This window comes from Pelodiscus sinensis, chromosome 4, assembly GCF_049634645.1.
Source record: "Pelodiscus sinensis isolate JC-2024 chromosome 4, ASM4963464v1, whole genome shotgun sequence".
Lineage (NCBI taxonomy): Eukaryota > Metazoa > Chordata > Testudines > Trionychidae > Pelodiscus > Pelodiscus sinensis.
The window spans coordinates 48284077-48310954 of record NC_134714.1 but is presented as its reverse complement, the minus strand read 5'-3'; the positions used below and the strand labels follow the sequence as shown (position 1 = coordinate 48310954).

General features: G+C 37.7%; 1 protein-coding gene across 2 annotated transcripts in view; it reads left to right on the top strand.

The window, feature by feature from the left end:
- Nucleotides 1-26878, top strand: part of SRP54 (signal recognition particle 54) — a 59751-nt gene that overhangs the window by 1240 nt on the left and 31633 nt on the right. The window contains exons 2-16 of one of the 2 annotated variants that reach the window (XM_075926930.1): nucleotides 7071-7181; nucleotides 8325-8416; nucleotides 8836-8920; nucleotides 12379-12483; nucleotides 13754-13820; nucleotides 13908-13965; nucleotides 14623-14773; nucleotides 16003-16151; nucleotides 18518-18618; nucleotides 18736-18822; nucleotides 19302-19375; nucleotides 19688-19796; nucleotides 21393-21563; nucleotides 22340-22435; nucleotides 23165-23630. In XM_075926930.1, the coding sequence (XP_075783045.1) occupies nucleotides 7104-7181; nucleotides 8325-8416; nucleotides 8836-8920; nucleotides 12379-12483; nucleotides 13754-13820; nucleotides 13908-13965; nucleotides 14623-14773; nucleotides 16003-16151; nucleotides 18518-18618; nucleotides 18736-18822; nucleotides 19302-19375; nucleotides 19688-19796; nucleotides 21393-21563; nucleotides 22340-22435; nucleotides 23165-23256 (1515 nt within the window). In that variant the 5' untranslated portion in view covers nucleotides 7071-7103 and the 3' untranslated portion in view covers nucleotides 23257-23630. Of the gene's footprint in view, nucleotides 1-7070; nucleotides 7182-8324; nucleotides 8417-8835; nucleotides 8921-12378; nucleotides 12484-13753; nucleotides 13821-13907; nucleotides 13966-14622; nucleotides 14774-16002; nucleotides 16152-18517; nucleotides 18619-18735; nucleotides 18823-19301; nucleotides 19376-19687; nucleotides 19797-21392; nucleotides 21564-22339; nucleotides 22436-23164; nucleotides 23631-26878 lie in introns of those variants that run through there. The other variant, XM_075926931.1, reaches the window with a different exon arrangement.

The following is a 26878-nucleotide window of genomic DNA, read 5'->3' as shown; positions in this document are numbered from 1 at the left end:
TTTAGCCTATGGTATACAAACTATTTTAATCTTTGGGATAAACTTAATCTGCCATGGACACAAGAAGACATTTAATAGGATATTTGAATGCTTAACACATCAAGGTTTCTAGGGAAGCTTTCTTAATGCAGCAACTAGGGATGTTAGATAGCAGGTGTTTGAATAGTCGTTCACCGCATGAAATCTGCAGTTACATGATTATTCGGTTGTCATTGGGGGCCGGGCTGGCAGCCAGAGCTCTCCCTTCCCCACCTAACTCCTGGGGAGCCCTCTGCCATCCTGCACTACTGCCTGGTGTACCAGAGGCAGGAGCGCAGGGTGTCGAGGGGAGCCAGTTTAAAAACCAGCTCCCCTTGCAGATCAGCTACTTGCCTCCCCATGCTATGCCTTTGATACAGAGGCAGTCACACAGGGTGACTGCAGCACCTGTCTACAGAGGGTCTGTGAAGCATCCTGTGCCTGTGGCAGGCCCAGACTTGCCACTGACAGAGGTTGCTCCGGGAGATACGGAGCAGCTGCTGTCTGCACGGAGCTTGGACAGGAGCTGCTACCATGGAGCAGATGCTGTCTATGGGGCGCTCAGACACCCATGCACATATGCTGCTTTGTGGCAGCCTCTCCTGCTCCCCTCCCTGTGGCTGTGGGGGGAGGAGGGGAGCAGGCAGCACCTTAGAGCGGGTACTGAAGGGGAACCAGCTTTTAAGCCAGTTTCCCCAGCATTGGCTCCTGCTCCCCCCTCTGGCTGCCTCTGATGCTGCCTCTGGGGGGGGGGGGGAATGCAAGTACTCAACAAGATTAACAGATAAGCCTATGCTTATCAGTTAATTGTCTAATAGACTACTCCTTGACCCCCCTTCCCAGTAGCAACCAGCCATAACAACCTGTTTATTCCCTGCTCTGGCTGCTCTCTAACCCAACAGTAGGAATTGTTTGGGGCTTTCAAATGTGCAGAATAGGTCTCATGTAAGGGGTTATACCACTGAAATTTAAACTTTATTTTGAAAAGGCCTGTGTGACTGGAAGATCATCTGTGCACTTAAACTTTGAGGGTTCTATGGAAGAGAGTTCTTCTGTTGACGATTAAAATAATTTGAATGTGGTATGTTTTCAGTAAGAACTTCAAACTACTTTTTCTGAAAGATTATTTTACAGAATGCAAAACTCAATAATATTTTTTTCCAATTAAAAAAGCTAGGAAAAATAAAGCAAGTGATGTAATATTTTTTTTAATTGGACCAACACTTGGTGAAAGAGACAAACCTTCAAGCTGCCCAGAGCTCTTCAGGTCTGAGAAAAGTATGCAGAGCTTGTCTACACTTGAAATGCTACAGCAATTCAGCCATTGCTGTAGTGTTCTAGTGTAGACACTAAGGGTACATCTACACTGCAACACTATTCCGAAATAACTTAGTCCGTGTCTGCGCAGCAGGCAGTTATTTGAAAATACTGTCAAGCTGGAGAACTTCATACTCGGACTTCTGTAACCCTCAGTGTACGAGGAATAAGGGAAGTCAGAGAAAGAGTGCTCTATTTCGAAATAAGTGTTGTGTAGATCCTCCCTATTTTGAAATAAGATAGGCTGTGTCTACACTGCAGAGCTTAAATCGAAATAAGCTATGCCAGTTGAGCTATGTCAATTGCCTAACTGACCCAACAGAAGAGAGTCTCCCAGGCCATCTCCTCCAGGTGCCACAGCTAGGTTAATGGAAGAATTCCTCTTTTGACCTAGTGCTGTCTACACAGGCGCTTAGGTCTGCTTAACTGTGCTTCCAGGCACATGTCTTATTTCCCACTGCTGACTGACCTCAGGTTGAGTGCAGCATTTTCAATGTGGACTTGCTCTCCAATATCCTTGGACCAGCAGAGCTGCAACTACAGAAAAAGGTGTTTAAGTAAATGCTCTCTTGCAATGTTTGTGACAATCTAGAAATGAAAGAGACTATTAAAGCTGACTTCATTTATTTTCATGGTATAAGCTGTGCAAAATGCAAAAGGAAATGTATAGTAAAAAGTAATCTGTATTTAGCATTTTACTCTTCTAAATAATCCAACATGTTAGTAACACAGACAAATGTTTGCTTACAGTATTACTTGAGACCCTTGCTTTTATTCATATGCTTACCTTTAAACTATAGAAACTTTCACAAACAGGAAAAAAAATCCCCATGATGTTTCCTGGTATAAGAGAATCCGCTGAGTAGTAGTATTCTTTTTTTTACTAATACCAATGCTTTATTCAAATAAAATATCACAAAAGAAAATATTTGGATCTCTATCACAAAGTCAGGAAGGAATAAAGCAAGTTTGTTAGTCTTCCTTTGCCTTCTCATCTTTATTGTCAGTTATATCTAATTTACTGTAAAATGCTTATGGTTTCTTTTGAGCCTTGGATTCCTGTAGCATCATTAGATTTCAGCAGTTCCCAGTCCTTCTATTGAAATGTGCTCCTTATGGTAAAGGCTGCTAACTCGTGAGAAAATGGCAGTATGCTGAAGCTGAAATGTAGCTTCTTTTTTTTGCCTTCCCCGAACCAGTTACTTATCTGCAGCCTTATTGTGAGGCTGTTACAAGCTGATCCACTTGATTTCTTTAGTTTTTGTTTCATGTTTCTCTGGCAAAAGTAACACTTTGTGAGGCAATAATATGTAACATCTGCACTTGCAGATGTGCAGAATTCTGAAAGTTGATTATAAATTCTATAAATATTTACATAGTTGCTCTGTGGTCACAAGTAGTCTCATCAGACTTGACATATAAAGTAAAGCACTTGTGTAAATGTTTGTAGGACTGAGGCTTTGATTGCTAATAAAAGTAAGCTATTCAAATGTAACCTTAAAAATAGATCTTTATAATTTATGTTGTGGATTTCAAAGAGGTTGGACAAGGAAAATCAGTGAAATCTACCTTGCACAGTCAAAATCAGAAGGATGAATGTGTACTGGTCAAAACTGTTTTCTTATCTTCATGTAACATCATTCACGTTCATGTGGCTTTTTTCACAATATTTTTCCTATCTAGAGATTTCTTCTTGGCAAGATATGAGAAATGTGTGTAAGGCAAGATTTACCATCTAATTCTGGTGTTTCCTAGTGTTGTTGGCTCACTGACCAAGATCTGTATTTGAATATGGATCTCTTACTTGCTATATTTCTCTGGAACAGTTTGTCCTTTAAAGTTTGAGCTTGCTCATATCCTCTTCTTCCTTGCCATAACTCAAATCTAGTTGTGACATCACTGCTAGTTGGTTGGAATGCTCTGAAGAGGACTTTAGGACTTCAGATGAGAAATGAACTAGGGATGTAATAGCGTAGTTGGTTAAACAATTAACCCATAAGTAAAAGCTTATCTGCTAATGCTATTGACTACATGCATCATACCCCACCCCTCAGTCTGCGGCTCTCCAGTAAATTTTTTAGAGGACTGGCCAGCAGCCTCGTTCAGTCCCGGTTCCCACGGGGTCCTGGGAGCTACCTCCGCTGTGGCTCTGCAATAATGCTTTCCATGCAGAGCTGCAGAGGGGGTAGCTCCTGAGACCCAGTGCAAGCTGGGACTGAGACAGGCTGCCTGCCCACTCCTAAATTACTTTTAATGCAGAGCCACAGTGGGGGTAGTTGCCAGACCTGACACATCTGGACTTACTTCTTGCAGTGCTAACCCTTATCAATTAATCATGTATTAGGAAATTACACACTTCTTAACATTGCTAAAATGAACAGCAGTAACAAACTCCACAATAACAGTTTTCATGAAAATGTCCTTAGGAAATGAGAAATTCAGATTGTTCTAGACCAGTAAAATTGTCTGTAAATAGTCTTAGAAGAAAGCTGATCATGCCATGCAAGTATCAAGATGTCATCATGTTAATGTATCTCATCTAAAAATCAAATTTGCTTTCTTATACTCTTTTTTCCAATTTTTAAAAAGGTTGAATTGTGAAGCTACAGTTAATGGCAATATTTATGCTAAAGATGTTTATCTTGCATTGTGTAAAGCTTTGTGTTTTTCCATGTTTCTTATTGCCTTCTGAAGCTGAAAAGTTTAGCTTAAATGGGTATTCTCACTTTCTAACTTGTTGACTCAGTACCGCTGCTCAGATACCTTTGAATGATTTCCTCTAACTAACCAGTAGACTTGATCTCACAACTGACTTTTTTGTGTTTTGTTTAGTTTTTGTTTTTTTTAAGTTACAAAGTTATATATGCTCAGGTCTATTTGTCCTCCAAGACAAGAAAAATATAACTTGAATTTTTGTTTTTCTTGATGCTTACAATATAGTTAGTAAACTGAATACAATTAGAAGGAGCCCTTTCTATAATTTTCTTAATAAAACATCACTAACTTGATCATTCATGTGATCATATATTTTACATTTTCTTAAAAATGTATAGAAAATGAAGCTTAAGCTGTTAATGTAAGAGGGTAATAATCTTAAGAGTGGTATAACAGTAGCTTTCTATAGCTTTTAGTTGCAGTTTCTAGTTAGTAAAGGTCTGTTCTTACACTCTTAGAGTATGTTTACACTATGGGACAAAGTTGAGTTCAGATATACAACTTCAACTACATTAATTGCATAGCTGAAGTCAAAGTAGCTTTACTCAGCTTTTGGTGCTGTCTATACTGCAGGAAGTCAAAGGAAGAACACTCTTCCTTCGACTTCCCTTACTCCTCGGGAAAGCAAGTCACTGGCATTGACCGGAGTCCCCCTCTCACTTTGAATTTGAGGTCTAGTTAAGACCATTAATTTAGACCCTGGAAGATCGACAGCAGCTGCTTCACTCGTTCTCTGTAAAGTAGATGTACCCTTATTGATTATCTAACATGTAAGAATGGAAGCAAATCAGAAAAGGTATGCATTAAGTGTATATAAATATATATTTTCTGAAGATGAGAGTACTAGACAGTTCAGATGAGCTTTTTTAGAATAGTAGTGAATATTGAATACTGTAGTTATAGGGATATTAAAGCCCCAGCACTTGTGTGAATTTTTGCTAAAACAGAAGCTTGAATATTATTCCAGTGAAGCTACAGTGGGTTGTGATGTCCCTAAAACAATAGTAGGCTTAATTACGTATACAGGTTTTTTTATATGATTTTAAATTTTACAATATGCCAACAAGAATCCTTTATAAGAATCACAGAAACACACAAGCATGTAAGTGTTTTGTATAAGATTATGACATACTCTTTTTTTTCTTTTGAACTGTCACTAATATGGAGATACACACTTGTGGGGAGAAGTTGTCTGGAAATTTGTGTAATTAATGTTTAACCAGTGGGGGAGGTGGGCAGGGGATTGCCCATGTTCCACTGGAGGGACACCGCAGGCAGGGACTGCTATGGTGTTCCAGATGGAGCAGCATTTGTCCATGGTGGACCCAGTTGTCCTGTAGGCAGGGGCTGCTCTGGCTGTGACGCTGGTGCGCTCTCTGCCTGCATTGGGGCGGGGGGTGCAAGCAGAGGCTGCTCCAGCCAGGTTGGAGCAACCTCCCCAGCAACCTTGGCCTGTAATCGGTTAACCAATATGTAGGTTGTAAAAAAATCTAGAAAGTGAAAAGGCATAGAACAGTAAAATTTGAACCCATCTATTGGGGAAGGACCATATCTTATAAAAATAGTTCATGTGTTTAAAAATAATCTATCTGCCTGAAGTAACATTCAGGCCATAGTCACTGTTTGTGTAGGAAGTTTCTTTCTCTTTACAAAATCCAAAAAGAGGGACCACGTGAATTCACTTTCACTTGTCTCAAGGCACGACCCTCTAATCCAGAGGGAGAGTGAAATACTATATAGGAGAAAACAAATTTCAATAGTTAAGGATGTGTGGCAGTGTCCCAGTGTAAAGTGATACATCGGCGGTTAGGTAAATAAACTTGAAATTTGGATTTGTTTGAGACTATTATTCTACTCCTTGAAATAAGAATATTACCGGAATAGTCAGAATTATAGCTCCTATCTACTATATATTTGAGAGCATTTGTGCATCTATCTGCCCATCCAGCCATGAGTCTGTTGCTTCAAGTACTCCTCTTAAGCGGTAAGAGCTAGGACCACCAAATTTGGTATGCAGCTTCCTCTTATTGTCACTTTATAGGGTTTGGTTGTGCCAGGACAATGGGATGTGCATGGAACGGAATAATTTCTCATCAAATGGAAAGAGAGGGTTTGATAGCAGGGATAGTTATGCTCACAAATGACCACTGGGGTAGCTAGTGACAATTATACACTTGTATGACCTCACAAGGGTAGCAAATGCCCCAGCCCTGGGAAGCTTCTGGTAGCATAGCATAGGCCAGCACTGGAGAGAAACCAATGGGCACCCCCTGCCCTGAACACCCTCCCAACACCCTGTCCTGATTCCTGCATTGCCCCATACCTCCAGTCCCTTGCTCCCAGCCCCCCACATGCCCAAGTCCCTGCCCTGACTCCTGCATCCCCCCAGCTCCCTGTTCTGTAGGACCCAAGCAATGCTGGGTAAAACTTCTAATAATTTTATAAATTGCCTTTCAAGGAATACAATTACAGAACATTTAATCAATATTTTTAATTGAATTGAGGCAGAATTTAGCTTGTCTATAGAAAGCTTTAGTTTTCAAAAATATTTGATTCATTGCTCATTTCTATAAAAACTAATTAAAAATAAATTACCCTTGAACTCGTTCTAAACATTATTAATTTTAAAATGTGAAATTAATCTTAGTATGCATGTAGAGTTATTGAAATTAGCAATCTGGTTTGATGTGGCATGGTGTGGAAGTAAATGAACTTGCTTAATACTCTTCAGTTGCATGGGCAAACATGCACTGATTCTGCCATTGCTTGCAATTACCCTGGAGGCCACAGGACTTTCAGGTTATTCCGTTCGATTTCATTATCGAATAACACATTGCTGATTATTACATTTTCTTAACAATAGTGTTGTATCTGGAGATCTGCACTGAAACATACTAGCAGAATTAAACATTTCCAAAATGCTGCCCTGTGCATGTATTTAAATAGTTCACTGAGACATATTTACTTTTTCCCTAACAGTATATTTCCTAAAATTAATTCCTTTTCTTAATGCTTTACAGATTGTTGTATGAGATTTTTCTGAAGTCGCCAAAATGGTGTTAGCAGACCTTGGAAGAAAAATAACGTCAGCATTACGCTCGCTGAGCAATGCTACAATTATCAATGAAGAGGTATTGTAATATTTATGTATATAATAGAGCTATAGTCACACAGAATGCAAAATATCACCATGATGGAGTAGATTGATCTTGCTTAAAAATCACTGGAATATAATCAACCCAAAGTCATGTGGCCAAACTAATGTGTCATCTTGACCATGCCCCAATTATTTAATTTTAACTAAGTTTACAAGGCATGTGCAGAAGAGCAAACTGTCTTTTCCTAAGAGGAAACGGGCTGATGTTTGTTCTTGTTCATTTTTGTCGGTGACTGAATTTTATTTGTTTGTCATAACTATTTTCATTTTTTTACTGAAATCTTTTAATTGACTTGAATTTACCTTTTCACGTGGTTGATTTTCTTTTTGTTGTTGTTATAGTAATTTACCTGGTGAAAGGGAAAGAATGCATTCCTTTAATATAGTAGAAAGTCTTCTACTAAAGTAATATGAGAAACTGATTAACTGTGCTTTCTGTATCTGAACAACTTTTGATAGAACTACAGTACAATCTCAGGGTTACAGACACCTCAGGAATCAAGGTTGTCTGTAACTGAACAAAATGTTACAGTTGTTCCTTCAAAAATTTACAAATGAAGGTTGACTTAAAGCTTTGACAGTTCACTATGGAAGGAAAACAAAAGCTGCTTTTAACCATCTGATTTTTAAATGAAACAAGCACAGAAACAGTTTCCTTACTCTGGCAAATCCTTTTTTAAAAATTTCCCCTAATTTTTTTAGTAGACTGTGTTTAACACATTATTATATGTATTGCGCGCCCTTTTCCCCCCAATTTGTCTTTTTACTAGTTCCTTATAACCCATGTGATTGACTGGTCAGTTTGTAATTCTAGTGTTTGTAATTCTACCATTCTTTTATAATATTTTTGTCTTATTCCTGTGTTTACAAAGTTGAATCAAATGTTTAATTTATAAATCAACATTATCCAGTATGACACATCTGAAACCATCAACTTCTACTTCAAGGACTATCACTCTGTCTGTGCTTTACATCAGATTAATGGATTGCATTAAAGATTAATCACATTGTTTACTCAGCACTAAAAAGTGCTATTGTTTTCATGATACACTAATTAACAAACTTGATTTATGCACAATTGTAAATGATTAAGTGCCCTTTTTTAATCCTTCTAAAGGTTTTAAATGCTATGCTAAAAGAAGTATGTACTGCACTACTGGAAGCTGACGTAAACATTAAGTTAGTGAAACAGCTGAGAGAAAATGTCAAGTAAGTCACACAATCAAAATAAATTCAATTTTCTAGCTCTTACGTTTATATTTAATTGGTTAACCGATTAACTAGGATTTTACATCCCTACATCATACCTTTAACAGTAGCAATACCAATGCTTCTAAGGTTTGCCTGTTCCATTCTGTGTTTGATATAGAGAAAGAGCTCTGTATACATATCACAGTACTGTTAACTTATGTTTAACTTTTAGTGTACTTGTTTATCCATGCAAAAATATTCAAGTATACTGGAAAGCTCGTAATCTATTTAAACGTGAAAGCAGCCCAAATCTCTTAATGTTCAAGTCACTTAAAGAATGTAAAGCATTTATTTCTGTTCGTATAATCCAAGACTTGCTTAAAACACACTAATGTTCTTTGTCTTGTTTGGATTTTTAATAACTTTTTAAATCTTAGGTCTGCTATTGATCTTGAAGAGATGGCATCTGGCCTTAACAAAAGGAAAATGATTCAGCATGCTGTCTTTAAAGAACTCGTCAAGGTAAAACTGTATGAGATTTGCATATTTATGTTGCATTGTTTCTCTATGTATTGTTTAAATAACTCTCCAGTCCAAATTAGTCAGTATATGAACATAGTGTACAAACATATGGCAGTTGCTACGTACGAGCTAATTGTTAATATTAAAATAGATGGGTATTGGTAAACATTGTTCCTTTTTGGAAACATTTCATTAACCTGTGCCAATACATGAAATTTAAAGATATTTAACACTTTATTTTCAATAACAATACGATAATATTTTCTAAATTGTGACCCAAAAAAGGGGGAAAAATCTTTAGAGAGTTTAGGAAAATTTCTGTATAAAATTCTTTGTTGAATTTTGAAAGAATGTTGAATTGGGTAATTGGAGTTCTTTCAAACTCTAGTGCTCACAGGTCCATTCTTTCTGTAACTGGATCTTGAAAAAATTGTCTAACCTCTACAAGGCTGAGAAATAAACTTCTTAGCATGTAGAAAAGAGCTATTCTGCCATATCCCTCCCCAATTTAAAGGACTAAAGCAGTTGTGAATTTTTGTTCTTACATTTGACAGTATGTTACAGTGTGTCTACATTACTAAAATTAAGTAACCAACTATATCTCTCTTGCTTTTCTTAGGGCAATGTCTATACTAAGGGTATGTCTAGACTACATGGCTCCGTCGACGGAGCCACGTAGATTTGTTTGTTCGGCAAAGGGAAATGAAGCCTCGATTTAAATAATCGCAGCTTCATTTAAATTTAAATGGCTGCCCCGCTCTGCCGATCAGCTGTTTGTCGGCAGATCGGGGCAGTCTGGACACTCCCCTGCCAACATGAAAGCCCTTTATCGACCTCCCCGGTAAACCTCATTCTACAAAGCATAATGGGGAGGTCGATAAAGGGCTTTCAGGTCGGTGCGGGAGCGTCCAGACTAGCGCGCTGAGCCAACAAACAGCTGATTAGCTGTTTGTTGGCTCAGCGCAGAAGCCATTTAAAATTAAATGAAGCTGCGATTATTTAAATTGCGGCTTCATTTCCCTCTGCTGATCAGCCTAATCTACATAGCTCCGTCGATGGAGCCATGTAGTTTAGACACACCCTTAAAGTGCTACAGCAGAACTGCTGTACCACTTCAATGAAGACACTACTATGCCAACAGGAGGTCTTCTCACTGAGATGGATTATGTCAGTTGGGGAAGTCCTGTTGACATAGTGTTGTGTAAATGGGGATTAGGTTGGCATAACTGTATTGTTCAGGGGTGTGGATTTTTCATACCCATGAAGCAACGTAGTTATACCAATCTAATTTTATAGCGTTAACGTCGCCTTGCACACTTTCGTGCTTTGTGGTTTCACTCCACTTCTTTCTTTTTCTCCTCACCAGATCATTTTATATCTTATTCTTGAGTTGATATAAGTGTTTCTTTCTCCCCTCCCAGTTTTTGTCACCCTTTCTAAATTGTCCCACCAATCTTTCCTGCTTATTCTCTCAGCATGTTACTTGTTCTCATTTGTGCACTCTCCCTTCATCTGTCCACTTGTTTGTAGAGTTTGACATTTTTACCCAACTCTTAGAAGCCTGAATGCTAAAGCTGCTAGAAAAAGGGATTAGAAAGCCTGGGATAGAGGTATTATTTGTGAGGAAACACATAGGTCAGAAACCAACATACCCTAGCTCTGGGAAAGAAAAGTGTGCTAGCATTTCTCCCTTATTGTTTTGGCTGTTTGAGGAGCAGAGGGCTGGGCCTGTGTTCCATCAAGAAAACATCTAATAAATGTGAGATAGATTGAACCTCCAAAATCCAGGACATGGTGGTCTGGTGTGGCAATGGATGTTACTGGACCAAAGTGTCTCGGAGGCGGGAACAGGAGCTAGCCGGGAGAATGTGGGAGCTGGGGAGCCCCACCTGGGCCAGGTGGTTGTTGGGGTGCCCCTGCAAGGGAATCATGGCATCAGTTGGGGAGCCCCCACCGTGGCTAGGTATCACTTTGTATCAGCTGGGGCAGATGGTGGCCAAGGAGTCCTGGTCCCAGGTAAGGAACCGGAAAACCCCCTATAGTAGCGGGGCTGGCAACAGCAAGGTGGTCCCGGCCAGGGACCGTGGCAGCAGCTAGCAGGCAGCAAGGTGGAGAGCCTCTGCCAGAACCAGTGTTTGTGGGGCCAGCAATAGGTAGGGAGCCCCAGGAAGAGGAGCCCAGCTGAGTAGTCATCTGAGGAGCATTGACCTTCCTGGTCCGGCAAACTCCCTGGTTCGGGACAGCTCAGGTCCCAAGAGCGCTGGACCAGGAAGGTCCAACCTGTATATAAATCCTTCCCACAGTGGCAGGCTGGGTAAGGAGTGTTCTTCCTCTTTTCTTCCTGTATGTTTCTCCCACAACCTTTTGGTTGCTGCAAGAATATTAAGTATCTCTAATAATTGTACCCTTTTTGTCTCCATTTGTGTTGCCCTCTAACTTCAATGCCTGAATAATTACTCATCTTTTCTCAGAAGAAGCATTGGAGTTAAATTAGCCAGATTTTCAATTTCACACCTCCATATAGGGCTTTGAGGTAGAAGCTGTGAAAATTCATGCTTGTTCCTTGTTTTCACTTTGCTGCATATTTAGCAAAGCTGTGAATGTCTGCAAACTCAGGAAGATAGTGCTGTATTAGTAGAGCCCTGTGCAGATACAAAATTTGTAGCTGTATGCACACTTGTATCCACAAAAATGAGCAGCAGATATCTGAATTGACATTTGCAGGTGTGGACACCCTCAGATATAAAGAGAATATCTCCAAACTTGCAGGGTTCTAGATACAAAACTTGTGTCCAGCTCAGTATCCATATTCACCAAAATGAGCTGTGGATATTTGTGGATTTGTAGGGCTCTATATATATCAGTTTATTTTTGTTCTGTCTTAAAAGACAGAAATTGTTACCATAAGAGCTAGAAACATAGCTTTTATTTAAAAAAAAACTTAAATTCTGCACAAGTTGACTGTGGTAAGATTCCTACTTAACATGGGCAGGTAGGGATTGTTCAAGAGACGGGATTCTACTGTCAGCCCTGAATAAAATGTTCCTTTTATTTATTTATTGTGTTACAAAGCCAAATTAGTCTTGTCTAGCCTTTCTTTAGTCCATAATAAAAATCAGAATTAAGTTTGTTTAAATGTTTTATTTTTTTAATTAAGTAAAATAAACCAAACAAATTAAAATCTGAATTCAAAGAGATGTTGTGTGCATGTGCTTACAGGCTAATAAAATCTATCTTGAGTTAGACCTATGCAATGTGAAATTAATAGCAAGGTTTGATCAGCTGGCCTTTTAAAAAGACCAAGTTCAGACACACAGTTGTTTATGTAAGTTAAGCCACCTCTCTACCTAGGAACTTGGTGAAGGTAGGAACATAGTATGTCCAACTGTGACTTCTCTTAACAATTCCCAACTTCTGAGGTTTAACTTTCTTTCACTTATTATACTTTTCTCAAACAGCTTGTAGATCCTGGAGTCAAAGCCTGGACACCAACTAAAGGAAAACAAAACATTATAATGTTTGTTGGTCTGCAGGGAAGTGGTAAAACAACAACGTGTTCAAAGGTAAGCTATACCAAATCCTTTGAGAACACTTAGTTTATTTTTTACTATTTTCTCTACTGTCTGAAACACAGTTTTTCATTCAGTGTTTCTGTTGGCTTGTATATTTTCATTATTATTAATGCAGCTTACTGATTATAATACAACCCTGTGTGTGTGTGTGTCTTACACACAAGACTTACTAGGGCAGAAATACAATCTCTTCATAAGACATTTTCTATACAAAGTATAATTTAAAAGCAAAGTAAAACACTAATATGGATGAGACCATTCAGTTATATTAGAGAAGAGAGATCATGAGAAATGAAACCTTAAGCCAGACAACAGCTGATGAGATTTGAGAAGAAATTCCTCCCCTCCCAACCTATGGGCAAATTTTTCCATAATTATTTTGAGTTGTGGTTCTTGCACCACCTTCTGAATCATCGGGGTCCTCACCACTGTTGGAGATGGGGTTCTAGACTAGATAGATCACTGGTCTCATCTGGTTAGGTAATTTGTGTTCTGGGAAAGGGACTGTATAGTGGAAGTATCTTCTCATTGAGCCACTCTAATATTCTCCGACATTTGCTTTGCACTGTTGCAGTTTAGTGTCAGTGTTTACAAATAAATGTCATATTGTTCCATCTTTTATTAGTGTTTATAGAATGGAGGAGATCTATTTCTCTGAAAATGGATTTATGAAAAATGCTATCCCCTCTGAAAGTTAATGTGGTAGAATGGGAGGGATGTATACAATGTTGGCTTTCATTTCACAAAGGCAGTTATTTAAAGAAACTGAACTCGTTTCAAAAGCTCTTCTGTTATCAGTTGAAAGGTTCAGAGTCTGCAAGAACAAAAGTTGGCAAATATCACAGTAGTTTTTCACCTTTCCATTCTCCACACACGTCTACTTCTTGCTTGGCCATCACTAGCTCAGGATATAAAAATTCCTTGTCCCATTCCAAACCTGCTTAGTGCATGATACAGCAAAGCCAATCCACCATGATCTAGATACTAATGAGTCAAATGGTAGAAAAGTTTTGCTTTCTGATAATGCCTTAATTATTTACTGTTGGTATGTGATCAAAGGTCTTTGGTTGTACGCAACATGGTCTAGGAAAACTGTCTTGACTGTCATTTAGGAAAGACCAATACATCCATATAGGACTTCCATGACTGACTTAGCTGTTTTATATATTTATGACTTTATTTTTAAGGATAAAGGCTTTTTATCATATAAATCACTAACATAATTTGTACTGTGTTCACATTTTGTATTTCCTTTTAACAGTTAGCCTACTATTACCAGAGGAAAGGTTGGAAGACATGTTTAATATGTGCAGATACATACAGAGCAGGTATTATGAGTAACATTAAATAGGTTTATTCTATTTTTATAGTACTTTGTCAGTGGACCTCTGAAAATGTCTATCTCCTTTTCACAGGTGCTTTTGACCAGCTAAAACAGAATGCAACAAAAGCAAGAATTCCATTTTATGGGAGGTATGAACCTTTTGGTTTTGGAAACAGTTCAACTCATTCTAATGTTACATATTTGGAAAAGATACATTGGGATCAGTGAGCTGTCACAGATTTTAATAAGAACAGAGCCATTATAAATGATTAGGCTGTTGATGCATTTAGACCTTCAGGAAAATATGTACATCTCATTTTTTTGATCTTCAGAAATTGTAGTAAGCATTTAATCTCTATCCCCCAAATATTAACAGTGATAGGAGGGTCACAATAAGAAGGCAGTTCTATAAAGGAAAAACGTGGATCACTTTTCCGAATTGTACGTTGAGTGGATTCTCAGAACTTTCCTAACTTGCTACTGTATGTACAGTGATGGAAGAATATAGGGTTGAACTTGGTCCAGGTCTATATCAGTTGAGCTGAAATAAGGTACAGAAATTGTTGTTTTCAGTGCAATAGATGTCAAAGGAAACAGGTTGGATATCAAATCTTTAAACATTATGATATAAATAAATAGATAACTTCAAATCCATCCCAAATATATACATTTTTAGTTATTTGATTGTATAAATATGAATTAACGAAAAGTTAATTTCCTAAAAATAGATCGGTCTCCATGTACCCTCATCCCAAAGTTGTTCTTTTTTCCACATAATTTATATATCTTTACCTTTTTTTCAACAGTTACACAGAAATGGATCCTGTGATTATTGCTTCAGAAGGTGTTGAGAAATTTAAGAATGAAAACTTTGAGATAATCATTGTTGATACAAGTGGGCGTCACAAACAGGAAGACTCGTTGTTTGAAGAAATGTTACAAGTTGCCAATGCCATAGTGAGTAATTACGGGAAGTTTAATGATTGATCTTGTTTTGCTTTTGTTTTTATTGTCATTTGAAACCAACATGTTGCTGTCTACCATATATGGTTTGCATATATGCTGTCCACTATAAAATGTCAGAGTTTTAATTTACATCTCAGGGGTTCCTGAAATGTGGTGACAGTTCTGAAGCAATGTAACAGCGAGAATAAATGAAATCTGAAATGTTATTAGCCTTCAAGTACAGGTTGAACCTCTGGTCTGGGACACTGTGGTCTGGCAACATCCGGGATGCTCTGGAGGGGCCAGGAGGCTGGCATCCCCCGTCTCAGACATGCTCTGGTATAGTAAACTCCCTTGTGTTGGACCTGTCAGATCCGGAAAGTGCTGGACTAGGGAGGTCAAACCTGTAGTGATAGTTCAGTAAAAATACTTAGTTTTAAACTGTTATTCTGCTCATGTATATGATTAGTCTTTGAATTAAAGGTGGTTTGCATATGTGAAGACTGACATCACTTCTAACAATAAGATCAGTTTTGGGGAATCTTTGCATTAAGAGATCAAAAAAGGGTCTGATGTGAATTTACATAATTACAGAAATCCAAATAAATGTGTGAGGGTTTCATATACCATGTTTTCGCATGTCTGGGCTACTTTATATAGATGAAGTAATCCTCAGTCGTTTCAATGAACGGATTAACTTGATGACTACACTCTCACATAGGGTTAAAGAACAGTTTTTACAGAGTAATAAAGCTGACAACCTCAGCTTGGTCACCAAGTTTAGGAACAAAAGAAAGATATTTATTCTTTGGCATCTTTTATTAATAAACCTAATAATAGGAAAGTAGTAGGAGGAGAACATGGTCAAATATTGGCTCAATGTTGTTCAACGTAAAAAAATATGTTTACAAATATATTTTAATTGTCTATATTAAATAGAGTATCATGACTTGTGGAGGGAAGAGGCATTATTATAGCTAGTAGATCATCTTTGGAAATTAAATATAAGTAGTTGTCCCTGAATTTTTTGTGGGGAATTAAGTATAAAAATGAATTTCAGGTTTCTGTTTTGTTTTTTTTTCTCTCAATAATTGTTCAGTCTTGATCCATTCTTTAAATACCTTCTAGATTTGTACACTTCATTTTTTTAAAGAAATGGTATGTAAAATTAATTCTACTACAGAACATGATACATAGATATCGAGTTAATAACCAGAAATAACTCAGATCAATTTTTCCAGCAACCAGATAACATTGTTTATGTGATGGATGCCTCCATTGGTCAAGCTTGTGAAGCTCAGGCAAAAGCTTTCAAAGATAAAGTCGATGTAGCCTCTGTTATTGTGACAAAACTTGATGGCCATGCAAAAGGAGGTGGCGCTCTCAGTGCGTAAGTATTGTGCAGTAGTGGGGTTTCAGTATTTATAGAATTGTGTGATGTTTAAACAGTCAGAGTTGTTGAATTTCTTTTGAAGGGAAGCAATTCGGTGTGCTGATTCTTACAATAACACTTGTCTTGATGCAAATAACTTAGGATCTGACCTTGAATTCATGAGGAGTTATGGGCACTTAACACAATCCTAAAAGTTGCTATGTGGAATTCTTATCTATCTATCTATCTATCTAATCTATATTTTATATTACTCAGCTTTCTGTAAGCATCAGTTTGTTTTCTCAGGATAATATCACTTGTCTTTCTGTCCATGTGAGAGGGTTGCTAAGTTACTGGGAGTTTGTCTTTATACCCTTACAAATTTAGTAGATACATGCCATTATAGACTTGGGTGAGGTGAAAAGTTTGCTTCCCATTAAAAGGCTAAGTTGACATGCCAAAAAAAGAAACTGAAATTTCAGATGTGGCGAGGCAATAATATCAATAGAATGCAAGTCAAATCCCTGATTTAAAAATCCCCAAAATGGTCAAAGTAACACACTTACAGATTCCTCAGTCACATTTTCTTTGATTCCATGTTTCTAAGCCATGCAGCACAGCATCCTGAAACCAAAGCCAATTCTAAAGGTACTAAAACATGTCAAAAATATATCTAAATACATATCTAAAATATGTATTTATCCAGGCAACTAGGGAAATACACAGGGGGAAATAATGTTTAGAAATGAAGTTGGTTATAGAAACAATGGAGAATATTGACATAACAGTGTGGTCTGTTTGTTCTGTTACTAGCTTATTAAGTTAGTGTCTGAATGGAATTGTAAGCTCTTAAACACCTATAAATATTCTGTTCTGTAAGTAAAAATAAATGTTGTCAGGAGACTAAGCACACTATCCAGAAATAGTCATAGAGATGTAGCAGTGTTAGTTTGGTCTTGCTGAAACAAAAGACAGGACTATGCAGCACTTTAAAGACTAACAGGATGGTTTATTGGGTGATGAGCTTTTGTGGGCCAGACCCACTTCCTCAGATCAAATTGTGAAAGAAAATTGGCATGACCATATATACCAAAGGGATACAATCAAAAAAAGTGAACACACACAAAATTGACAAATCAGATTTTAGAACAAACCCTTGCAACAAAACCCATTGCCAGCTTTTTCCACATATTTACTCTGCTGACACCATCATTGGACCTAACCACATCCGTTACAAGATCAAGAACACATATTCTTGTTCATCCAGAAATATAATTTATGCCATCCTTTATGCCAACAGTGTCCGTCTGCTATGTATATTGGACAAACTTCTCAGCCACTTCACCAAAGAATCAGTGCACACAAATCAGACATCATACAATTTCACAAAGAAAAAACAGTTTCTTGTCATTTCAACCAGACTGGGCATTGTCTCAATGACCTAACTATATATATCCTTCTTCAAAGAGACTTTAACACCAGACTACAAAGGGAAACCTCAGAACTGTCACTCATGCTTAAATTTGACACTTTACGAATGGGCCTGTCTTTTGTTTTATCCAGAAATAGACACTGAAGGTGAGAGCTGAGGTCCTGAGCCATGCTAAAGTGATGAGGTGCCTTTTCTTTATATCCTCTCTCACCAGATGCTGGGAATTCAGAATGCTAGAACATCTAACTAAGTGTGGTCTCTGCTCTAGAGTTTTGCCTTTAGCATCTTTTGCTAGTAGGGGTCTGACAACCTTAAAGTTTCTCCATTCCAGAAGGGGGAGAGAGGTGTAAACTTAATCTGTCTCCTCATTTGGAAGCGTTCTTGTCTGCTTTACGATATAGAAGGAAAGAGGTCTCCATTCTTTTGATTGTTCCTCCGTGAATAATTTCAGTACTTGCCTCTCTTGGCTTCCCAGCAGCAGGAGGAAATGGACATGGTAAAGTTTTAGGTGTCCACAAAGTTCTGAATGTCAACAGTGAAAATGGCCATTTTAATTTTCCATTAGTATTGCTTATTAAAGCTGTTAGTAGTACAAATATTGTGTCTGAAGATTCAAGAAGACAATACATCTATTCAAAGTTTGTTCATATTTTGAAGGTTACTTGTAATAAGGAATAAAAGCTTAATTTATACAAAATACTAAAGCTTAAAATGATGGCTAAATCTCTGGGCTGGTTTCTAATTGCGACTGGTAAGTGGCTGTTTCAAGTCCTCTCCTGAATCTTTTTTCATTGGTTGCTTGAGGAGCTACTAGAATACTGTGGAAAGTAAAATCTGACTAGTGTTCATTACATTGATTTTATTTTAATATAGGGGAGCTAAATTTGGAATATATTGGGGTTTGTTTGTTTGTTCGTTTGTTTAAAGATACATTTTTATTATTTTATTGCAGAGTTGCTGCCACAAAAAGTCCTATTATTTTTATTGGTACTGGAGAGCACATAGATGACTTTGAGCCATTCAAAACACAACCTTTTATCAGCAAACTCCTTGGTATGTACTATTTATAACTACAGACTGTACTCACATGTTCTCAAAAATGTTACTGTCTCAGAAAAAAAGTGGAGCATAATTTTCCTCACAAATCTTGAAGGACACTTTGTTTTCCAGGTATGGGTGATATTGAAGGATTGATTGATAAAGTAAATGAGTTAAAGTTGGATGATAACGAGGCACTCATAGAGAAGTTGAAACACGGTAAGCCATTCCTCCTGTCCCCCTCCCCAAAGAAATTACCTTTTCTACAAATTGCTCAAAAAGGTACCTCAAAGTACTGTTCCTTCAAATACATAACAATTCTTTTTTTTTTTTCTTGTCATGGTAAACTAAGTAATGAAAAAGAAATATAAATTAAAATCATTAAGATAAAAAATCCTAGACTTCTCATGAACAATTGAAACATGAAAGTAAATGGATTGCTCCTTTAACATAGCATTACTTGCATGCTTTCTCAACACAATTGCAACTTAACTAAGGTTCTTAAATGTGTTGTGCAAAGTGAGATACAGCCAAATAATAGATGAATATGCAGAAGAAGTCTTTTTGCATCTAATACTATTTGGCTATATGTCAGTTTCCTTCATAAAGTGTAATCAGAAATGAATGGACAGAATCAGTAAAAATAAAAACTTAACTGTGTGATCTTCACTAACTTTCCATTTCTGTTTTTACTTCAGGACAGTTTACATTGAGAGATATGTATGAACAATTCCAAAACATCATGAAAATGGGACCTTTCAGTCAGATCTTGGTTAGTTATTCTGACATTTTTCTGTTCAAACTTCACTTATTTTTAATTTTTGTAAAAAGTTCTGGAGAACTCTTGTGAACTTTAAGGAATGTTTCCCTTTGAAGCTGTCTGAAGTGCTACCAGATATTTTTATGGCTTCTGGTAAACATGAATAACTTTGCTATTTCTGCATTTGAACATGTGCAGATTTGCTGAATTAAAATATGTAAAATACATAGAGCTATCTATTTCTTCTCAGGTCACTCAAACATAATAGTATCTTGTAAATTACAAAACTGACCCAATTAACTCTTTTATTGTACTATATTATAGGGTATGATCCCTGGTTTTGGAACAGATTTTATGAGTAAAGGCAATGAACAAGAATCAATGGCAAGGCTAAAGAAATTGATGACTATAATGGACAGCATGAATGATCAAGGTAAAACAAGCTCCAGCAATAACAATTTAAGAACAGTTACTTAAATAATTCATAGCTATGTTTATTATGTTATTGGAATAAATCAGGGAAACAAGTGCTGGAGAGGATGGGAAGAAAGAGGAAATAACTAATTTATTATGTTCATATAAATAGCCATACGTTTCTGAAACAACTGGAAAACCCGCAATAGAGTTTAAATGCATACAGGTTTTCAAGGTTAAGACTGATAGAGGATGCAGATATTGATTGATTCAAAATAATTTATTTTGGTGGATATTTTGTTGAGTTATGATTAGCTAAATACAATTTCTAAGCATGCTTTTGGAACTGGACTAGTTCATGATCTTATATATCAGTGTTTCTCAACAAGTGGTATGAGTACCCTTAGGGGGTACTCAAGAGAAGTCTGGGGATATGTCAACTGAAATTTGGGGAGAACTGAATTTTTGTGTTAAATTTTACAGCATTTTATTATCTTTGTACTTTTTACACCCAAAAATTTCATCGCCCACCCTGCTACTATGATTAAGTTGTTTAAACAAATGTTTTGCTACGGTAGAAAAAAATTGTGTGTGTCTGAAAGCTGTAGGTACTGGGGCTACTTATATATTTTTTAAAAGGGGGTACTTTATAAAAAAGAAAGGTTGAGAAACACTATTATATATGACTTAAATCACTTCCTTAAAGTCATTTGTCAGGGTAGAATTGACTGCAAAAATGTGTCCATGTGAGGTTGTATATGTAATGTCTAATTTCCATCTAAACCTTCTCAGCTTACAAATAAAAGGGTTGTTTGCCAGGTGTCCAGCTCAACCTGGTCTCTGGCACTCAAGATAGTTTTTCATTTAGTCCAAAGTAGGGATGTTAAATTTTGATTGATTAATCGAGTAGTCGATGGAATTTCCATTGACTACTCAATTAGTCAATAAGAGGGGTGCTCATTATCCAGCTGTGCCTCCTTCCTTTTGAAATGTACAAGAGCCACCTGCTCTTCTTGTACATTTTAAAGGGAGAGGTGCAGCAGTAGTGAAGCCTCTGCCTCTCCTGCCCCCCGCAGAGATGGTGCTAGGGGGAAACAGCTTTTAGGCCGGCTCTCCCCAGCACAGGCTCCCCCCCCCCCCCCCCGCCTTGCTGTCTTTCTATGATAGAGGCCGGGGGGGGGGGGGGGGAGCAGTGACTAGTCGAGTAGTCACTTACACTTACGCTTATTGGGTAGTAGACTAGTTGGTTACATCCCTAGTCAGCTTTGCTGGCAGCTTATGCCCTCGGTTATATCTGCACAAACCTCAGTAGCCTTTAACGGGACTCCATGCATGTAGGTAGAGGCATAATTTATTATGCAGAATATCTGTTGGTAATGGTGATGCACAAGAATGAAGGAAACCTAACTTGTGGGACTGATAGTTGGGAAAAATTATAAAAATCCTTAATGTATATGGAAATTGATTGCCACTTTCAGTCACTTTTCAGAGTAGAACCCCACTTGAAAACAATTCTCTACTACTAAGTTCTCATTAAACCATGGTATTACATCTTGATAATGTTAAGTTCATATAAAATCAGGGTATAGCTATTTTGCATTGTTTTTAATTGCAGAACTAGATAGTACAGATGGTGCAAAGGTTTTCAGTAAACAACCAGGAAGAATCCAAAGAGTAGCAAGAGGCTCAGGTGTTTCTACTAGAGATGTTCAGGAGCTTTTGACGCAGTACACAAAGTTTGCACAGATGGTGAAAAAGATGGGAGGTATCAAGGGACTTTTCAAAGGTAAGAAGTAAAACATCCATCTACTTGGTAACTGTACAACTATAGGAAAGGTATTTTGGTGGAAGTCATTAAGGGCACAGCTACACAGCATGGTTAAAGTCGAATTAAGCTGTGCAACTTGAGCTAAGTCAATTGTGTAGTGGATGTAGAAATAGCTTAATTTGGCTCTTGGCGCTGTCTACGCAGCAGGAAGTCAAAGGAAGACCACTCTTCCTTCAACTTCCCTTACTCCTTGTAAAATGAGGGTTACAGGAGTCAGAGTAAGAAGTCCTCCAGCTTACCATTATTTTGAAATACAGTAATGGCTTGCAGCTCTTCATAATTTCAGAATAGTGATAGTTATTCCGAAATAACACTGTTGTGTAGATATAGTTTTAGTGAGAATAGGGCAGAGATGAGGTGGTTTAAAATTTAGTTTGAGGGCTGAAGAAGGAAAGAGGCAGAAGAATGATGGTGGGTTATAGCTCCTTCTATTACTTTATGGACAATTGAGATGTATTGAGCCTAGAGTTGAAATTGGTATTTCTGATCTGAAGTTAATAAATAAAGGTAAAGTACTGATGGTGTTTGTTCAGTGAAAGTGGACAAGATTGAGAAATCAAATAAGTGGAGACCGAAGGGTAACCTCATTAATAAGGAAAATATCAACATTTTTAGTATAATATATAGTATAGAGATTATAGTATTTACTATAATTTTTACTATAATGATCAGAAACATAATTCATATCATCAGTCTCCTGAGTAATGCTTGTTTTGTCACTTGCTGTATTTAAGGAGGTGACATGTCAAAGAATGTAAATCCATCTCAAATGGCAAAACTGAACCACCAGATGGCAAAGATGATGGATCCGAGAGTTCTTCATCACATGGGTAACTTACATTTATACAATATAAATTAGGGGATTTGACTTGGGAGCATTTGACAGAAGAGAGCATAATTCAGGGTTACAATATGTGCATGTGTTGAAGATTTTTTAATATTTTAATTAGAACCTGGAAACAACTTAAGCTTGTAGGGAAAGATAGCTGCAAAACATTCTATTTCGGCTTCCTCTGGGGGTGGTTTGGCAGGGTAGTAGTGAGCAGTTAGATGAGAGAGGTGATAACTAAAAAGATTCACACATCTGCCAATAAAATTCTCTTCATTCTAATACTGCAGGGCTGAACCATAGTGAACAGCAGTTCTGCATCCTAACCTTACAGTAATTTCTCCTGAGAACTTTAATAGTTCTGTCTTGTGACCTGGGCTATTCATTCTCAAGCTTGCACTAGCATATAGATGGAATACTTGTTGCCAGGTGTGAAACAGGTTCTTTCTCTATCTCTCTCCTTTTTAAAATCACTTTCAAATCTAGCCTTCAGTTGCTGATTTCCTCTGACCATCTACCTCCACTGTCATACTACTTCCTTTGAATTTCCATCCAAAGGAGATCATGAGCTCTTCTGAACTGTGTCTATTGTGTTTTGTAAAGCACAGTGAATACATATAATGCTGTGCATTAGTGGTGAAGTATGAGGTTTCTTAAACAAAAAGAGCTACCACTAGTAGACTTACCAGGCTACTTAACTACTCAATTCTTATTGATCTTTCTTCTCTAGGTGGCATGGCAGGATTGCAGTCAATGATGAGACAGTTTCAACAAGGTGCTGCTGGAAACATGAAAGGCATGATGGGATTCAATAATATGTAAAGAAGCCTTAATAAAAACTGACTTGGTTGATGACAATTGCTGATCCTTTGATAAAAGGATTTTGATTTCTTCCTTTTTACAGCAAGAGAAAAGTGTGTCGATGGGGGTGACGGAAGTTACCTTTTGAAACTTCTATGTGGGCTTCTCAAGTAAACTCTAAATTGATTTCTGGAAAGCAGTTATATTTTTGCTTAATTCCTTTCCATCAAAAGGAGTTCTTAAGTTTAATAATTGAAAATCATGATGTAAAATTTTAATATGTAGAGACACTTTTTAATTGTTTGCATTAAATGGCAGCCATTATATTTGTAAACAATCCAGATCTTTGGTTAATAGTAACATAAAATGTCACAATAAATATGTTGTAAAATAAACTAACGGTTGTAAATGGAAGATTTTTTTTCTTTGATTTTAAAACCTATAAGTAGGATTTCACCTTTATATGTGGTAGTGTGCAGATGACCACTGGTCGCTGATAACAGTACTTAAATAACATTTACTAGAGGGAAAATAAGAAGAAATAAATGCTTTTGATATATTTGAATGAGAGATATTGAGAGTGGCCTGTAAACCAAAATTTGCATCTTATCTCTTCTCCTGTTTAGTATCTAGAAACAGTATGTTGAGAGGGTAATTAAGGAGACATGAGTTTCAAGTATCTTCCATATGCTCGTGACCTCTAACTTTGTCTTACTCTCCCAGACAGCATATTTTGCTGTGAGTATATGACACTGGTGCTCTATAATCTGCAAGAAATGAAATTTAAAATATCTATACTGACCATAAAAGCTTTAAATGGCTTTGGACTGATGAATCATAGAGCTGAAAGAGACCCCGGTAGGTCATCAAGTCCAGCCCCCTGCTCTAGGCAGGACCAATCCCTACTAGATCAACCCAGCCAGGGCTTTGTCAAGCCGAGACTTAAACATCTCTAGGGATGGAGACTCCGCTACTTCCCTAGGTAACCCATTCCAGTGTTTCACCACTCTCCTAGTGAAATAGTTTTTCCTAATATCCAACCTGGACCTCTCCCACCACAACTTGAGACCATTGCTCCTTGTTCCGCCATCTGTCACTACTGAGAACAGCCTTTCTCCATCCTCTTTGGAACCTCCCTTCAGAAAGTTTTGGGAGAATACCTTTTTCCCTATACAGCAGAGCCTCGCTTTTACAATCCTCCATTATCAGTCTCTTGTATTAACCAAACAACCTGCACACCCAGGTCCAGAAGCAGTCATTCTCTCCTGTGGCCACAAGATGATGTTGGAGCCACACATTTTTCCATATTATGGGATCTAGCTCTTGTCCCAGTTAGATCAAATAAAAGGTGTTCTGCTGTGTCTACAGACACAGTTGCAGTGAACAGAGGTGCTTAAGCTGGAACTCCTATTTTTTTTATTTCCCCTCCCCCCCCCCCCAAAAAAAAGGAATTAACTGGCAATTGTAAGGGGAACTCAATTTTCAGCCCTGGTCTGAAATGGGCAGAATCTACTGACCTTAGGGTATGCTTCAATAATTCATCTATTATCCCTGATTTCTGGAGTAGTGGAACAATTGTTGAGGGGTTGGGGAAGAGGGGCAAGGACAGATTTTTTCAATATCTATTTTATATCAATTTTTGACCAAGGAAGCAGTGTTAGTATTAATTTCAGTATGGGCCCCAAGAGACACAGGTATTAATGTCACTGTCCAATGTTAAACAGGATTTGGCATACTAAGACATCATCCTGCTTTGTACCATTTCAAACACCCTATTCATTTTAAAACGTTCATTAAAGATACTGATTTACAGGCAAAAACATAAGGCATCTAATACAGCACTGAGGCCAATAAGGATTTGTTTACAATATGCACTTCTATTATTTTGTTTCCTTGGGTGACAAATGTAATTTCTCCCAAATATTAAATCTGTAGTAAAGCACACCTATTCTTGCTTTCCTCTTACTGCCCCGTTTATACTGTAGATAAGTCAGTGGAATGACCATGTTGTGCTGAAACCAGGTCTCTGATATGGCTATATTTGTAATATAGACAGGGCCTTACAGTAAAAAGAGAAAATGTTGACACTAAACTGTGCAAAAGATTAATCAAGACTCTCTCCCAAGATTTTTAGGAAAGAATAATATGCAAGGAAGCAGCCAATCTTATCAGCAAATAGGGAGTGTTAGCTGTTCAGCTACAATACTCATCTTTGAATAAAACGTGACAGTCTGTTACATCCTGTTTTGAATACTTGCTTCCTGTAATAATCTTGGCTCTACATGCTCGATCCCTTTTTCAAATATTTCCTGTGGTATGCAGCCTAAACAGAATAATAACAACCACCTAAATATTGTGTAAGTGTAATTTGGAATGCATACTGCTCAGTTTTCCACATCTTGTGGAATATATATTGTAGGAGGTGATATCAAAATTAGTTACAGCATGGGAGAATCAAATTCATAGTGACCTTACGTAATTTGTTCCTTCACATGAGACCACGTACAGCTCTTTTCACTATTTCCCATTTTAAGTGTTTTTTATACTCATAGGTAACATTTGGCATTCTTCTGTCTGAACACAGTTTACAGTACTAAAGCTTTAACTTTTTATCATAATGTTCACATCTTCAACTTTCATTGTTCTCATTGATTGCAGGATTCTTTTTGTGAGGGGAGATTTCTCTTACTCTCTCACATCGTGCTCCTTTCCTCACATCTGTCTGGTCAAGTTGGTTTCTAAGCTAGTTACCTGTCTGTTTTCTAGCATCCACCTTCTTTATCTCATGTAAAGACACTTCAGGTGTGCTTTGATATAAACCCCAAATGCAACCTATTCAGCATGCGCCTCGTCCAGTGTTTCTTAGTGTGTTCCGCGGCACACCCAGGAAGTCAGAGGTGTGCCACAGAGAGAACAGACTTCAAAATGGCTGACCTTAAAGGAACAAGCCTCTTTTTGGGGGGGAGGGGGGGGCTCAGCATCTTTTCCCTGGGGGCTTTTTTTTCCCTCAAAATTCTTGATGTTCCCCATTAAAAAAAATTTGTTTGGTGTTCCTCAGTTTTAAAAAGTTTAAGAAACACTAACCTAGGCTATGTCTACACTACAGCGGTTTTTTTGGAAAAACAGCCGTTTAAATAGAACAACAACTTCTTATGTCCACACTGCAATCCTCTTTCTATGAGGAAGAAGCCTTTTTCTGAAAGCTCCTTCGGAAAAAGGCATGTGTGGATGGGGAAGAGGGAGCTCTTTCAAAAGAAGAGGAAAGAGGAAAAAGCACAGGTGCCCTGAGGGCCACTCCGTCCGTAGTAATCACAGCTTAAATGCAAGATAGCATCCACACTGAATGGATGCTATCTTTTGAAAAAGCAGATTGCTTTTTCGATGTGCTTTGGCAATGTGGATGCTCTCTTTCAGAAGAAGTTTTCTTGGAAGATCTCTTCCAGAAAAAAGTCTTCTGAAAGAAGCCTGCAGTCTAGATGTAGCCATAGATGCTTACGGCTTCGAGTATGGATAAGAGGTTTCTGCAAAAACACATAGCAAGTCTACAACCTAGACTTGCCCAAAGAAAAACGTTGAGGAATGCTGTCTACCCAGATCACTGAGCACCGCTGTTCAAGACAAAATAACAATATGCCTTTGTTAT